At 44.1% G+C, this 16,085-nt stretch overlaps 1 protein-coding gene across 5 annotated transcripts in view; it reads right to left on the bottom strand.

The window, feature by feature from the left end:
• Window positions 1-16,085, bottom strand: part of LOC102173333 (kalirin) — a 513,182-nt gene that overhangs the window by 201,217 nt on the left and 295,880 nt on the right. For all 5 annotated transcript variants that reach the window (XM_018045796.1, XM_018045804.1, XM_018045808.1 and 2 more), the window contains exons 7-9: window positions 7,280-7,471; window positions 3,617-3,748; window positions 248-478 (exon numbers count right to left, since the gene is read on the bottom strand). In XM_018045796.1, coding sequence (XP_017901285.1) covers window positions 248-478; window positions 3,617-3,748; window positions 7,280-7,471 — 555 coding nt within the window. The remainder of the gene's footprint in view (window positions 1-247; window positions 479-3,616; window positions 3,749-7,279; window positions 7,472-16,085) is intronic.

The following is a 16,085-nucleotide window of genomic DNA, read 5'->3' as shown; positions in this document are numbered from 1 at the left end:
CAAAGAATTGCTACTTCTCAGATTGAGCCTCCCTTCCCAACCCCAGGCCAGGTCTGTAAAGCTGCTTAAGTGAGAAGCATCAGTGAGCAAGTCTGGATGGTATAGGAGGGGGTGGGGGCTGCTGGGGGCTGGATTGCCCTCTTCTGTCCATGAATCAGGCATCCCCAGGCCTGATGACCTCGGTGAGGGGCTCAGGCATGCCTGCCTGGCCTGTGACAGATGCCGGGATGGGGGAGCAGGGTGCTACCTGCTGGACGTCCTGCTGGAAGACGCAGAGCTGCAGGCGCTGGTGGAGCCGCACCTTGCGGTGCTGCCAGATGCTCTCAAGCCGCCGCTGGTGGTGCAGCACTTCGTGCACCACATCCAGCACCTGGTGCACCGCCTTGGAGTAGTTGGCTGTGGCCGTGAGGGACTCGGAGTTCCCAGGACTCAGGGGCCGCTGCAGCACATCCAGCAGAGCTTTGCCGTCCTGGCTGACCTGTAAGACGAGAAAGGTCAAGTCAAGGGAGAAGGGGGAGGGGGGTGCAGGCACAGAGAGAGGCAAGGCAAGCTGCTGGGGCCCCTGGTTGGAACGGAGATTCCCACCCAGATTCATAACAACCGAGGAGTGTGCCACCAGAGCTGACCTAGTGTTCAGCCTGCAGCCTGGGGAGGTGCTGGTGCTGCAGCCATCGTCTTCAAGGCCCTGAATCACTGTCTCTCTTCGAATTTCAGCTTTCTCAGGGCAAGTACTCTGCCTTGTTTCTTTCTTTCCATGCCTAGAACAGTGCCTGACACTCTGTACTTGATAAATATCTTGACTGACTCTCTAACTAGGTTAGGCAACAGAACTCCACTTTGGAAAAAAAAAAAAACCTGAATATAAGTTGTCACCATAAACCCCTCTGCCTCTTCCTTCCTCAGCTTCCTCTACCTAGCTCTGAACTTCTAGGTGTGTGACTAGAGGCAAGTTACTTAACCTCTTTTGGCCTCAGCTTCTTTGTGTGTGAGGTAGGGATAGTAATGGCACATAGCTCAAAGAGTTGTGGTAAGGATTAAATGAATTAACACAAGCAGAGTACTTAGAACAGAACCCAGTGGGTAGTACTGGCTACCAAATTCTATCTTTATCATCATCATCATTTCTCTGTCTTGCCTTCTTTATTTCCTTGTCATTTTCTTTCTTTTATATTTATCCTTCTTTCACTCTCCTTTTATTCAACCCCCTTTTTTTATCCTGAAAGTGGTAACATCCCTGTCTTTTCAGAACATGCAGAATAGGGAGGGGCCCTTAGATTGTAGACACAACATCCATGCTCCTGGGTTCCCCAAAACTCACCAGTGGGGGTGACATTCCCTGTCAATCCTCACCAGATTCCTGGCAATATTTCTAGAAAGTGGTATCATCTGATTGACACTTGTGGCTCTCCAGTGCTTGGCAGAGTATCCAAAGAACATGTGTCTTTCTAATTTAAAACAGTGATGACTAGGGAATTGATAGGAATTTTAAGACCCCAAATTAATCTGGTTAACAATGAAGTCAAAGTTAACGTAGAGTTAAGACAGTCTTTTCCTTCCAAAAATGTGGCAGAGGAGGTGTGCTCCCACTTCTGGCCTTATGATGATGAATAGGGAGCTATTTGCTGGGCTTGCAGCTTCCCCTCCCCTACCTGCACATCCTGATAATAGCTTGGCTGGGGGTTCAGAAACACAGAGCCTGCAGTTACTCCCCTGTTGATGGAGCCACAGAAGTGCATGGGGGACTTGCAGCATGATTAAGAAAGGAGAACGCATGATTCAGGTGGAGAATGCAGCTGAGACAGGAGAGCGAGCCTGGCTGGAGGAAAATGACCCATTTTGATGACCAACTCTATCCACCCCATTCTACTGTGCTCCCTCCTACAATGTATTGCCAGGAGAGGGAGAGAGGAAGTACCTCATCCATAACAGAGACATGAATAAGATACACATTCTGTGGCCATACCCGGGAGAGCTCTCTTCAGGGTATTCTGAGCAATGCTGCTTTTGGGCACTGTGGTCTGTCCAGGGCTGGGTGGTTCCAGTTGGAGGGCCAAGTCCTGAAATTCAAGTCAACCCAAGTCCCAGTCCTCTGCCTCAGCCCACACGTGCAGGAGGCAGGGCAGTCCACTGCCTTCTAAAGTGGGCTTGAAGGGAGCATCTCCATCCCACAGTGCTAGGGCCCGAGAATTAATTGAGAGAAATGCCGTGTCTCTCTATATATTATAATCAAAGTCCATGAGTGTGTGAGTACAATATTACTCTCATTTATATGCTCTATTTTTATATTTTATAAAGAGTAAATTTAGAGATTCTTGACCCCCAGGCAGAGGCACAGTTCTGTCCTGAGAGAAAGCCTTGGGCTGTGTGCACTGGAGCTGGTGAGATCGAATTTGGCTCACTGGTTCTCCTCTCTCTGCCTCTTAGAAGGATGAAAACTGTTACCTTTTCAGTACTTATTATTGCTAGGCACTGGGCCAAGTGGATTACACAAATTATTTTTACAACTCTTAAAACTATAGGCAGTTGTTATTACTTTCATTTCACAGAGGAAGAAAATGAGGCTTTGGGTGGTTAAGTAACTTGTTTGAGGTCACACAGGTAAGAGAAGGAACCAGGATTCAAATCTCCATTTTGACTGTGGCAAAAACTCTTATTTTCACTCAGTTGAAATTAGTTAGTTCTTCGACTTCAACAAGCACCAAACTTACTTGGGTTGATATTTATTGAAATGGAGGTTCCAGGTCCTACTTCTTGACAGTCTGATTCAGCCTGGGATGGAGCCCAGGAATCTATACCTTTAACAAGCACCTCAAGTGAGTCTGAGGCAGATGGTCCAGGAACACACTTTGAGAAACAGTGCCTTAGCTGACCTTTCCCCCAAGAAAATCCATGGGCCAGTTGTGAAGACCCTTCCCTCTTCTCATCCAGCTTTCCTCATCAGCCTGTCTCTTCACATCCCTCAGTCGCTCCCTCAGCCACTCCCTCAGAGTTCACATCAGTTAACAAACTTACTGGGCTGGGTGTATTCACACACATGCACCTATATACTTCTTTTCTTTTACTTTAAAAGGAAGTGTTTCCCCCTTAACTTGTACCGTGTTCCCAGTCTTCGATTTTCTAGCAGAGGAGCTGTTTAGTTTGACTTTCACTTCCACAGCAGCTTCTCACTCCTACAAACACTTATTTCCACCCCATGGCGAGTTGTCCTCTGGACCCAGCAGTGAGGAAATTAGTACTTACTTGATGAGCTGCTTCATAACAGTGGTGACAAGGCCTGTTCACCGCCCAGAAAGCTCCAGAGGAGCACAGCCTTGCTTTCTTACAGTCCTTCCTCTGACAGCCCAGTCTTCACACAGGGTGAGATAGGGGCATGGGTGTGTGTGTGCATGCACACATGTACACCAACATGGTACCTGCTGATGGCTGCCTTTTTCTGCTTCCTGGGCGGAGACCATCATTCACAGATCAAAGATCTTAAAAGATGTCTCCAAAAGGAGAAAAATGGCCTCTTTTCTTCTTAGTCCAACCCAGCCTGTATCAGAGCTCATAGGCTGGTGCTCTTGCCACCCACGCCCATACATAGCCAAGACCCGTGGGCGTCCTGCTTGGTTCTCACCTCTGTGTAGGCCTGGGTCACCTGCTCATACAAAGACTGGTGGTGGTGGATCGCCAGCTCCAGGTCCTGCATCTCAGATGGCAGGCCACCTTCACTGCACATCTTGCACCAGGCATCCACTCCCGACAAGAACTGGAAGGAGATGCCAGCTAGGTCAGTGTGGGAGCACTGGGGGCGGGCAGTGACAGGCACGGACAGATACCTTTAAGAAGCATTTGGACCTCTGGAAGCTTTCAGAGACCACTGCAGAAGGGGGAGTTTTTTCTTTAATTCTATAAACACCAACCTCAGGAAAGAAGTCAGACCCAATACCTACTTAGAAAGTGTAGTTTACACAAAGAAAGATGACTACTATGAAACTGCTGGGGATGGAAGCTGTCTTCATGTTCAGTGGGCTATATCCATTATAAAATACACGTGTGAAACAGCTCACTAAATTATATGTGTACATGAGAGATGTTTATCCTGTGCATGCTCACACATGAGAGTCAACATATAACAAAATGGGATATTTACACATACGTGCTCTACAATGTGGATATCTAGCTGTGAAGAGGAGCAAAGAATGCCTCATAAAGGCCCATCCGGCACCCCAGGGAACTTGGAGAGACCATTCCTACAGAGGACGGAGATTAACACTCAGTAAGATTCTTGTCGGGTCAGAAAACCCAAGGGGCTGGCAGAGGGAGGGGAGATTAAGGACAGACTGCACTGTGTCTAGAGTGACTCCAGGGATGTGATATATAGATATAGATCTTGACAGAAATCAAATTATTTAAAAGTTAAAATTAACAACTGTGGAAGACTATGGGTCTCCATGCACAAAGGGTAAGCTAACTGAAATCACTCAGATTTATTGGGTGGAAAATACACCTCTAAAATGCAGATAATTCTTCACCCAATAGTCTGGAATGGTTCTGTCTGTAATTCTTCTTGCCTGAGTGCACAGCTCCATTTAAATTAATTGCCTAAACACCTTTTTATCTCATTGCCTAGAACAGCCCATCTGAGGACAATAAAGAGCTGCCTAAATAAATGCATTGAAAAAATAGCCTTGAATCCACTGTTTGGTGTGTGCACGTGTGTATGTTTTCCAGCTAAAAAGAAGCATGGTTTATGAGTCTCCCTGAAGGACTGGCAATCTTGAGAAATTGCATTTAAAAAAATGGATACAAATAAAATTTCTTCTCATCCAAATAATCCAAGTCAGGAAGCAGCAAATAAAAGCTGATTTCTCCAGTTACTCTCAATTCGGGTGTGTGCTTCTACAACTGCCTGAGTCCTCCTCTTGGTATTACATCAGCTTTCAGTCCTTGGCCAGTTGGCTGTGGCGGCTGATTTTTCATTCTGCATGTTTATATTGCATTAAGCCACCTCCTAACAATTCTGGAAGAGTGCTGCGTATCACCCAGTATCAATCTGCATGTGTTTTCTAATATCTCAGAAGCTGCTTTGCTCCATCAACAACCATTTTACCAAGGAACCCGAAAGTAACTTGACAGTTATATGTCAGTCATGGGGGTAGGACCTCTTCAAGGCCTTTCGGATTTCTTGGTAATAATCTAACCAGAGTCCTATATCAGACCCCACACAATGGTCATCTCAAGGAGAGAAAGAGAGACAGAGAGGGAGGCATTGAATCTCCATTGCCAATCTGGAGAAATCCTGAACAAAGTTTGAAGTAATAGGGTTGAAGAGAGAATAGGAGATTAGTTGTGAATATTTGCTACTACCACCATTATCATAAAAAATAGTAATAAAAGGCTAGATTCCTCTCAATGTGTAGGGCTGCTCTTAACTTATAACACAGAATTTCAGTCTCTGGGAAAGGCTCAGATAGAATCAGACACAGGGTGGAGGAAATATAAACATACCAGGATAGTATGTTGAACATAGAGCCACAGTAGTAATGTTTACCATTTAAGAAACACACTAAGCACCTAATGTTCCATTTCTAATTCTTATAACAGTGCTGTGAGATTTATGATCATCCCCACATTAGAGATGAGCAAACAAGCTCAGAATGTTGAGGTGACTTGCCTAAGAGTTAATGATCAGAACTTACATATGTCTGGCATCAAAACCTAGACTCTTTCAATTATTCCATGCTGACTTCCATACTAGATGGGTAACAGAGGAAGAGATTAAAGGAATGACCTTGTGTCTGACTCTATATTACCTATGAGCTAACCAAATGTCATACAAAGAAAGAAACTTAGAGGTTTTCTTTAATGTTAGACACACTTGATCCCAGACACCTATAGATTGATTTTCACAATGGTGTATTAATAAACTTTTAATAACCAGGATATATATATGTGTGTATACAATGGTATGTTATAAATTTTACTGCTATAAAAGATGTGTAGCACATGCATAATTTACAAAGAAACTGTAAATTTAGAAGCATATAGAATGCTTATGATAAATTCCATGTAACAAATTAATTCTCACAGATGCTTCTATTTGTAAATGACAAACTTATATAGTTACAGCACAAAAGCTGGTTGGTATTTCAACTTCTGTTAAGGTATAAGACAAAAGTGAAAAACACCTGGAGACTTATGTCAGAATGTTACTCATTCATCAGTGATTTTAAGTGGCTTTTTTGCTGAATGAAATTATATTTTTGAATATCAGAAGAATATTTCCTTAATTTTGTGTTCTATTCACAGCGTAACAGCTCTACACAGGGCACATTTTTACACTAAATCTAAATTTTAAAATATTTTTTCTCTCATTTTTTTAAAGATTCTATACAATCAATAAAACAACAGATCAAGCACTGGTTTGTAACACTTGATGATTTCCATGGTGTAAAACGTCTATCGTGGTCTATTTCAGGCTACCAGTGTGACATCACCAAATGTGGAGCTGGGAGGAGGTGATCAGCAGCACACAATTGTATACTTTTTCCACAATAGACATAAATATTAGAAATAATCTCAAGAACATAGAAAATAATAAGACCTATTATGAATTTTGAGTACTAATTACCTTTGTTTTTAATATGATATATTTAAACTTATACAGTTTGAAGTAATGGCTATGTTTAACAACCAGTTCATTTTTTAAATTTGTGAAAATTTAGCCATTGCCTCTTCCTAAGCTGGTTAGAGTCAGCTCCTACACACCACTAGATCTTAGGCAGGTCACTTAATCTCTCTGAGCTTCCCTGCTCCTCTCCATAAAATGGGTTAATAATGTCACTGGCCAATGCCAGTAAGTAAATGGCAACAAATAATAATTATTTATGTCCACTGTATTATTATTATCCACAGCAAATGCTTCATGTAAAATTAGTTTTTCCCTGATGAAACTCAATGATCAGTTTAGTTTCACTCCTTGGTCTATGTTCATGGAATGCAAACTAAGCAGTCAACACACACCCACCAATAAACTAGTGAGCAGAACGGAAACAGGCTCTGGGTTCCTTCCTGTCTGAATGTAAGCAAAGCCACTAAGAGTTATCAATGTCTCTCTGTGTACACAGGGGCCATGACCGTGGTAGAACATGGGTTTTCTCACAACTACTGAACAAGGTCTTCAGTGTTTCAAAAAGAGAGGAGGGGCTCTCTACACCGCAGTGTATGTCCCTCCCAGCCTGCCCTGTCTCTGCCCCTCCCCACCAACAGCAGCTGCAGCAGTTCCCCCTGGCCTCACCTGCTCAGCCTTCTGATGGAACACAGCAGACATGGCGAGGATGGTGCTGCGTTCATCCAGGGCAGCTGCGAAACTCTTCCACTCCTGGTCTAGCTGCGTGGAGATCTGCTTGATTTGCTGTGAAGCATAGTGGCCAGCCTCTGAGAGGCGGGAAGCCACAGACATGATGCGGTTGATGTTGACATAGGCATTCTGGGAAGCAAGGGAGAGTGGTGCTTAGTGGGGCAGGCTGAAAGGGCACCCACAGAGCACTCTGGGGTGGGGAAGTACATAGTGAAGGAGGCTACCCAAACTGAAAAGTTTGAGAGAGGCTCTATCAGCCATATTAGCATACCCATTTTGGGCCCAAAGGAGGCCTTTGTTTACAGATTAAAATCTCAGTAGATGGCAGGTACAGAAACTGAGCTTTTCCATTCTGGGGACCAACACAGTTTCTGTGGTTCAGACACTAAAGAATCTGCCTGTAATGCAGAAGACCCAGGTTTGATCCCTAGGTTGGGAAGATCCTCTGAGAAGGGAATGGCTACCTACTCCAGTATTCTTGTCTGGAGAATCCCATGGACAGAGGAGCCTGGCAGGCTACAGTCCATAGGGTTGCAAAGAGTTGGACACGACTGAAGGGACTTAAAGCGGCACATGGCACATTAATACCCATGAATGCAGTCACTTTACATGGATGACCTTAATAATCCTCACAAGCACCTTATGAGGTCATGCCATGAGGACAACATGGTTATTTCCAAGAGTTTCTCACTAGAAGCAATGGCTCAGACCAAAGCAAAAAGCAAGAGGAGGAATAGGCACCTCTCTCAACTCAGGAGAGGGCTGTACCCAGGGCATTACTACAATAGGGCAGCAATGCCCAGAGAGCAAAGTACACAGGTCACAGGATAACCACACATCTTCCTACCACCAAGTGAAGACTTTACTGTCCCCCATTCCTACCCCCACCAAGGAAGCAGGTGAATAAACAAAGATAGCATGTGCTGTGCTTAGTCGCTCAGTCATGTCTGACTTTGCAACCCCATGGACTGTACCCTGCCAGGCTCCTCTGTCTGTGGGGATTCTCCAGGCAAGAATACTGGAGGAGGCTGTCATGCCCTCCTCCAGGAAAGATAGCACATGAAGCCACAATATCCACACTAAAAATAAGACTCATGGAGCTCTTTCTTATCCCTATATGATTTAGGAACATCTCCCCACCTGACCTCAAAAGGGCATCTGTGAGGTTCTCCCGGCCCTGCTGACTCCTCTCACCCTGTGTTTTGTTTACATTTATTCCCATCTTTGATTGCCAATTAAAAATTCATGACCATGTGTGTCATTCCTTATTAGGCCAGCAGAAAACTCTCTGGGAAGAAACAAGACAATAGAAAACCCACAGAAACAAAGACAGTAGTGAGCATGGTTATTTTTAACTGCTATCTCCTATTAAATGTCTGAGGTGTCAAAACAATCAAGCAATATTGTGGCACCTGCAAGGAGCTTTTCTGACTCACACAATGTCTGTCTGAAGAAGGACTAGGGTGGCAGGTTGCTGGCATACCTTTCTTCTTTGTTACAAATCTTCTCATATGATAATAAATATTCTTTGGCAACGGCATTTTCTCTCGGCTCTATTTGCTCAGCAGTAGTTCATTAATAGCAGGTAAGTTTAATGAAGGTTCTTTATTTTCTTTTCCCTCTTCCTTCATGATCCCCATTCATCTTCATTGTCCCTGACCTCAAGCATTCTGTCCCAAATCTGAGAAAGGTTTATAAAGTCGCTCTTCATTTAAAAGGTCTCTGTGAAGGTTTAAAGGGTTAAGTGAAGAACTTAAGCACAAATCCATCCTGATGTCTATGCGTGATTTCTTTCTTTAGACTGGCCTGAGACCTTTCTGATGTAGCATGTTTCCTTAATAGAACTAAAATATTATTACCCATTATTATTTGAAATAAATATCCTTCAAAGATTTAGGAATCATTATCGGTCCCGTTTTCTGAGTCAGGACAAAGATTCTTCTTAAAATTAAACTCTATTTATAGAACTGACAAGAAAGACCAACTCTGAATTAGAAGGAAAGAAATGGGGAAGATGGGCATACACTTAGTTTAATAGTTCTGTTTTCTAAGGATCTGAATTTCCCCCAAATTTCCTGCTGTGGTTTCACCAAAGCAGACTTTGGGTGAAACAAGGATTTGGGGCAGATTGTTTATACGGGTATGATTCCAGGAATCATACCTCCAGGAGGGCCTAGAGGAGCTATTCCACGTTCAAGGTCAGGAGGGGCGGCGGTGAGGAGATACCCCTTGTCCAAGGTAAGGAGCAGCGGCTGGGCTTTGCGGGAGCAGCCGTGAAGAGATACCCCACATCCAAGGTAAGAGAAACCCAAGTAAGACGGTAGGTGTTGCAAGAGGGCATCAGAGGGCAGACACACTGAAACCATACTCACAGAAAATTAGTCAATCTAATCACACTAGGACCACAGCCTTCACAGAAAACTAGTCAATCTAATCACACTAGGACCACAGCCTTGTCTAACTCAATGAAACTAAGCCGTGCCCTTGAGGCCACCCAAGACGGGTGGGTCATGGTGAAGAGGTCTGACACAATGTGGTCCACTGGAGAAGGGAATGGCAAACCACCTCAGTATTCTTGCCTTGAGAACCCCATGAACAGTATCAAAAGGCACAGTGATAGGATACTGAAAGAGGAACTCCCCAGGTCAGTAGGTGCCCAATATGCTACTGGAGATCAGTGGAGAAATAACTCCAGAAAGAATGAAGGGATGGAGCCAAAGCAAAAACAATACCCAGCTGTGGATGTGACTGGTGATAGAAGAAAGGTCCAATGCTGTAAAGAGCAATACTGCATAGGAACCTGGAATGTCAGGTCCATGAATCAAGGCAAATTGGAAGTGGTCAAACAAGAGATGGCAAGGGTGAACATCAACATTCTAGGAATCAGCAAACTAAAATGGACTGGAATGGGTGAATTTAACTCAGATGACCATTATATCTACTACTGCAGGCAGGAATCCCTCAGAAGAAATGGAGTAGCCATCATGGTCAACAGAAGAATTCAAAATGCAGTACTCGGATGCAGTCTCAAAAACGACAGAATGATCTCTGTTCGTTTCCAAGGCAAACCATTCAATATCACAGTAATCCAAGTCTATGCCTCAACCAGTAACACTCAAGAAGCTGAAGTTGAACAGTTCTATGAAGACCTACAAGACCTTTTAGAACTAACACCCAAAAAAAGATGTCCTTTTCATTATAGGGGACTGGAATGCAAAAGTAGGAAGTCAAGAAACGCCTGGAGTAACAGGTAAATTTGGCCTTGGAATACAGAATGAAACAGGGCAAAGACTAATAGAGTTTTGCCAAGAATATGCACTGGTCATAGCAAACACCCTCTTCCAACAACACAAGAAAAGACTCTACACATGGACATCACCAGATGGTCAACACCAAAATCAGATTGATTATATTCTTTGCAGACAAAGATGGAGAAGCTCTATACAGTCAACAAAAACAAGACCGGGAGCTGACTGTGGCTCAGATCATGAATACCTTATTGCCAAATTCAGACTTAAATTGAAGACAGTGGGGAAAACCACTAGACCATTCAGGTATGACCTAAATCAAATCCCTTAAGATTATACAGTGGAAGTGAGAAATAGATTTAAGGGACTAGATCTGATAGATAGAGTGCCTGATGAACTATGGACTGAGGTTCATGACAGGAGACAGGGATCAAGACCATCCCTATGGAAAAGAAATGCAAAAAAAGCAAAATGGCTGTCTGGGGAGGCCTTACAAATAGCTGTGAAAAGAAGAGAAGCAAAAAGCAAAGGAGAAAAGGAAAGATATCAGCATCTGAATGCAGAGTTCCAAAGAATAGCAAGAAGAGATAAGAAAGCCTTCTTCAGCAATCAATGCAAAGAAATAGAAGAAAACAACAGAATGGGAAAGACTAGAGATCTCTTCAAGAAAATTAGATACCAAGGGAACATTTCATGCAAAGATGGGCTCAATAAAGGACAGAAATGGTAGGGACCTAACAGAAGCAGAAGATATTAAGAAGAGGTGGCAAGAATACACAGAAGAACTGTACAAAAAAGATCTTCACAACCCATATAATCACGATGGTGTGATCACTCACCTAGAGCCAGACATCCTGGAATGTGAAGTCAAGTGGGCCTTAGAAAGCATCACTACAGACAAAGCTAGTGGAGGTGATGGCATTCCAGTGGAGCTATTTCAAATGCTGAAAGATGATGCTGTGAAAGTGCTGCACTCAATATGCCAGCAAATTTGGAAAACTTAGCAGTGGACACTGGAAAAGGACTGGAAAAGGTCAGTTTTCATTCTAATCCCAAAGAAAGGCAATGCCAAAGAATGCTCAAACTACCACACAATTGCACTCATCTCACACACTAGTAAAGTAATGCTCAAAATTCTCCAAGCCAGGCTTCAGCAATATGTGAACCGTGAACTTCCAGATGTTCAAGCTGATTTTAGAAAAGGCAGAGGAACCAGAGATCAAATTGCCAACATCTGCTGGATCATGGAAAAAGCAAGAGAGTTCCATGAAAACATCTCTTTCTGCTTTATTGACTATGCCAAAGCCTTTGACTGTGTGGATCACAATAAACTGTGGAAATTCTTCAAGAGATGGGAATATCAGACCACCTGATCTGCCTTTTGAGAAAGCTATATGCAGGTCAGGAAGCAACAGTTAGAACTGGACATGGAACAACAGACTGGTTCCAAATAGGAAAAGGAGTACATCAAGGCTGTATATTGTCACCCCGCTTATTTAACTTATATGCAGAGTACATCATGAGAAATGCTGGGCTGGAAGAAGCACAAGCTGGAATCAAGATTGCCGGGAGAAATATCAATCACCTCATATATGCAGATGACAGCACCCTTATGGCAGAAAGTGGAGAGGAACTAAAAAGCCTCTTGATGAAAGTGAAAGTGGAGAGTGAAAAAGTTGGCTTAAAGCTCAACATTCAGAAAATGAAGATCACGGCATCTGGTCCCATCACTTCATGGAGAACAGATGGAGAAACAGTGGAAACAGTGTCAGACTTTATTTTTTTGGGCTCCAAAATCACTGCAGATGGTGACTGCAGCCATGAAATTAAAAGACACTTACTCCTTGGAAGAAAAGTTATGGCCAACCTAGACAGCATATTGAAAAGCAGAAACATTACTTTGCCAACAGAGGTCCGTCTAGTCAAGGCTATGGTTTTTCCAGTGGTCATGTATGGATGTGAGAGTTGGACTCTAAAAAAAGCTGAGTGCCAAAGAATTGATGCTTTTGAACTGTGGTGTTGGAGAAGACTCTTGAGAGTCCCTTGGACTGAAAGGAGATCCAACCAGTCCATTCTGAAGGAGATCAGCCCTGCGTGTTCTTCGGAAGGACTGATGTTAAAGCTGAACCTCCAGTACTTTGGCCACCTCATGTGAAGAGTTGACTCATTGGAAAAGACTCTGATGCTGGGAGGGATTGGGGGCAGGAGGAGAAGGGGACGACAGAGGATGAGATGGCTGGATGGCATCACTGACTCGATGGACGACGTGAGTCTGAGTGAACTCCGGGAGTTGGTGATGGACAGGGAGGCCTGGCGTGCTGCGATTCATGGGGTCGCAAAGAGTTGGACTTGACTGAGTGACTGAACTGAATTGAACTGATTCCAGGAAGCACAATGAGGGAGTGGGCAAGTCAGAGGGAAGGGTGGCAAATGAAGACAGGATGTGTTCATTAATGGGTTACTGCTGTGAGCATTTGGGGGTTCTCCTTCCTGAAGCCTTTAAGAGACTGTTAGAACATGCTTCCAGACATCGCAAGGGGAGATGAGGGATCTGGAGTATTTATGCAGCAAGTACCATCACTCATGGTTGAAGTTCCTCCTGGAGTTACTCCCTGGCATTTCCAGCCTGGCCTATACACAAGCCCAGCACACTCTCCAGGCCAGAGAGTGCCATTGGCAGAGAAACGTGGGAAGCTGTCATTGTATATGGGAACCAGATGTCCCTTGGCGCAGACTGAGGGGTATGAGTGGGACACTGACAGAGTCTAATAAAGCTCTCCTTCCAAACTAGGTTCAAGTCCTGCAAACCCTCCCCACCCTCATACATTCATCCAGACCTATCTAGTTTCATTGGGTTTTCCTCTCCTGGGAAAGACCTCCTCACCCTCTGGCCAGACAGGAAGCAAGAACAGCAATGAAGAGCAGGGCATGGCCAGTCCACAGGCTCTCTTTTGTGTACCGTGTGAGTGCCTGGCCCTTTGTTGTCACTGCCTGTTTTATGTTCTCTCCCCACAGGGACGGGGAGACATGTTCCTGCTCACTTTCAGGAGGAACTTTCTAGCTATTAGAGATGTCGAACTGTGGCTACCACTGGAGGCTGTTAACACTGTCTCTCATTCAAATGTTTATGGAGAGTGGGCCAGGCTCTGGGTTGGGGGCTGTGGGATATCAAAGAGGAATGAGACAGGATTTCTGTCCTCAGGGGCTCACAGCTGAGACTTAAGAAAAGTCCTCAAATAACTGTAATTTAAAGCAAAATGAAGTAAGTGTTGAGACAGAGGTAGCAGCAACTCACAGTGGGGATGCAGAGAGAAAGGGTCTGAACCATCAGCAAGGATGTTAGGAAGGGGCTTCCTGCACAGAATGGGGTGGTGAAGCTGGCGGTCCTCCAAGGCCCCCTTCAACCCTTAAGCCTGTGATCATAAATGAAAGCTGAAGACTAACAAACAGAAAAGACCATAGCTTGCATTTCACATTCTAGAGACTAACACAGCAAATGCCTTTTTGTTTCCTTATCAGTGGGCAGGGAAATGTCTTACTTAAGCTAACAAATGATTATGCTTCACACAAGTAGAGGCAGCATTCCTCACAATAGAAGGATAAATATAATGTTGACTCATGAATTTGCTCATTGTTCTTCTCTATAGCCCCTGTGCAGAACAGCAAAACACTGCAGGCAAATCACGTGGCCCAAGCTCATCATCTTCATCTCCCTGGAGCCTAGAACCTGAGACAAGTAGGCAGATAGATTTTAAACTGGAGTCATAAACCAAATGACCAGAGAGGAATGGAGGAGGTCTCCCATCACTTAAAAGGACAACGTAAGGTTAAGAATCCAAATAAATAGAGTGCTTAGTCATTAGGCACAAATGTCATGGCCTTTGGTCAACCCTTCTGTGTAGTTTTTCTGTGTTACTGTTTATGCCTCTGTTAAAGAACATCTGGGACTCACACTTGTCTTGGGGAAATGGCCAGCAAGAATGGGTATTTTGACTCTTTATGGCCTTTCCATTTCCTACCAGCTGCCTCCTCCACTCTCTCTGTCTGCATGGCTCTGCTGTTCTTCCCTGTCAGCCTTCAATGTCCTTCCAGCTGCAGAACTGACCATCGGTCAAAGGCACCAAAGTTGTTAGGCCAGGAGCCAGGAGTTAGATGTGAGTTCTGGTCCAGTCCTGGCATTCACTTAAGGTGTCATGTGCCTCCTCTGTGCCCCAGCTTCCTCATCTGTACTATGAACTGAAGATCTGACATTCCCTTTCTGAGTAAGCAGCGTTGGTGCTATATAGCCAGGCCTCAAGGTATTCCCTGATTCAAGGAGAGTGTCCAGATTGAAAGTAGAGAGAACCTAGGAGGTCACAATCTTCTTCTGTCTCATCTCCCAAGAAGAGCAGTGCAGCTCAGCCTCGGCTGTGTGCATACCTCAGCCCCTCAGCCCAGCTCTGCTCTCTGCTCTGTTGTGTGAGATCCATGCCTGGAGCTGGGTGACCAAAGAGCAGCCTCTTCACCCAAGCTGAGCTACCAAGACTAACCATATTCTCTGACCAGAAATTTAACAATAGGACTAATAATTCTGGCTGAGTATCCTCTTAAACCCTTATCGCAACACTGCCTTATCAATTTACCCCAGCCCCCACCAAGTGCTGCTATTACTATTATCATTATAAACATATCGCACTGTCCAAGGTTTAAGCAGGATCTACCCTGCAGAATGCAACCCACCAGCAGCCTGGCCTGCCGCCTCACTCACCCCCTGCCATCTCCCCTCAGAGGCATTCCTCTGATCGTTTTGGTCACAAACAGAAAAAAATAACTAAATTCAGCAAAATCTTGCTAACTTGAAATCCTCTATATTTACACCTTGCCCCCACTTTTGTTGCCTATAAAATTCTGTTTTCTCATTTCATTCCTGTAGTCATTAACTGAAGATCAGAGGATGGACGACTGGACTCTTCTCCTGAGGTCTTGTCTCCTGCTGTGATGAACTTAAATCGATGAAACAGAGTCATTCTGCTGAAATTTCTATGTGGCAGAATCTTGATCAAAGTTTTCAGCCCTGCCAAAGGCTCTCACTTTGAACCTGGCCCCTGGCTCCTCTGACTGGCTACAAAACATGCAAAGTTGCTTGCAAGATAATGGTAACTGTCCACATAAAAACCCAGCTAAATTTTCTCTTTAAATGTAGTCTCTTATGTGGTATACTCTGAAAGAAATACTGGTTCTTTTAAAAATAGTCATTTGATGCAAGCTATCATTTTGGTAACCCTGGGGTCTGTGTCAGGGGCTGATTATAAGAACATATTGTTTCTGAATTCGTATATTATTTGAATTCCATTCATTTACTCCTAAAATCAGGAGTAAATTTTATATTCCTGTGGTCATAGGTCCCCACCCTGAATTATAAACTCCCTGATGTGGGCTATATGAGATAACATAAAGCATCCAGTCAGTCTGTGCCTGGCATATAACTGATAACTCAAAGAATATCATATTTCTTC

This window comes from Capra hircus, chromosome 1, assembly GCF_001704415.2.
Source record: "Capra hircus breed San Clemente chromosome 1, ASM170441v1, whole genome shotgun sequence".
Taxonomy (NCBI): domain Eukaryota; kingdom Metazoa; phylum Chordata; class Mammalia; order Artiodactyla; family Bovidae; genus Capra; species Capra hircus.
The sequence above is the reverse complement of the archived record's forward strand: the minus strand, read 5'-3'. Positions and strand labels throughout refer to the sequence as shown.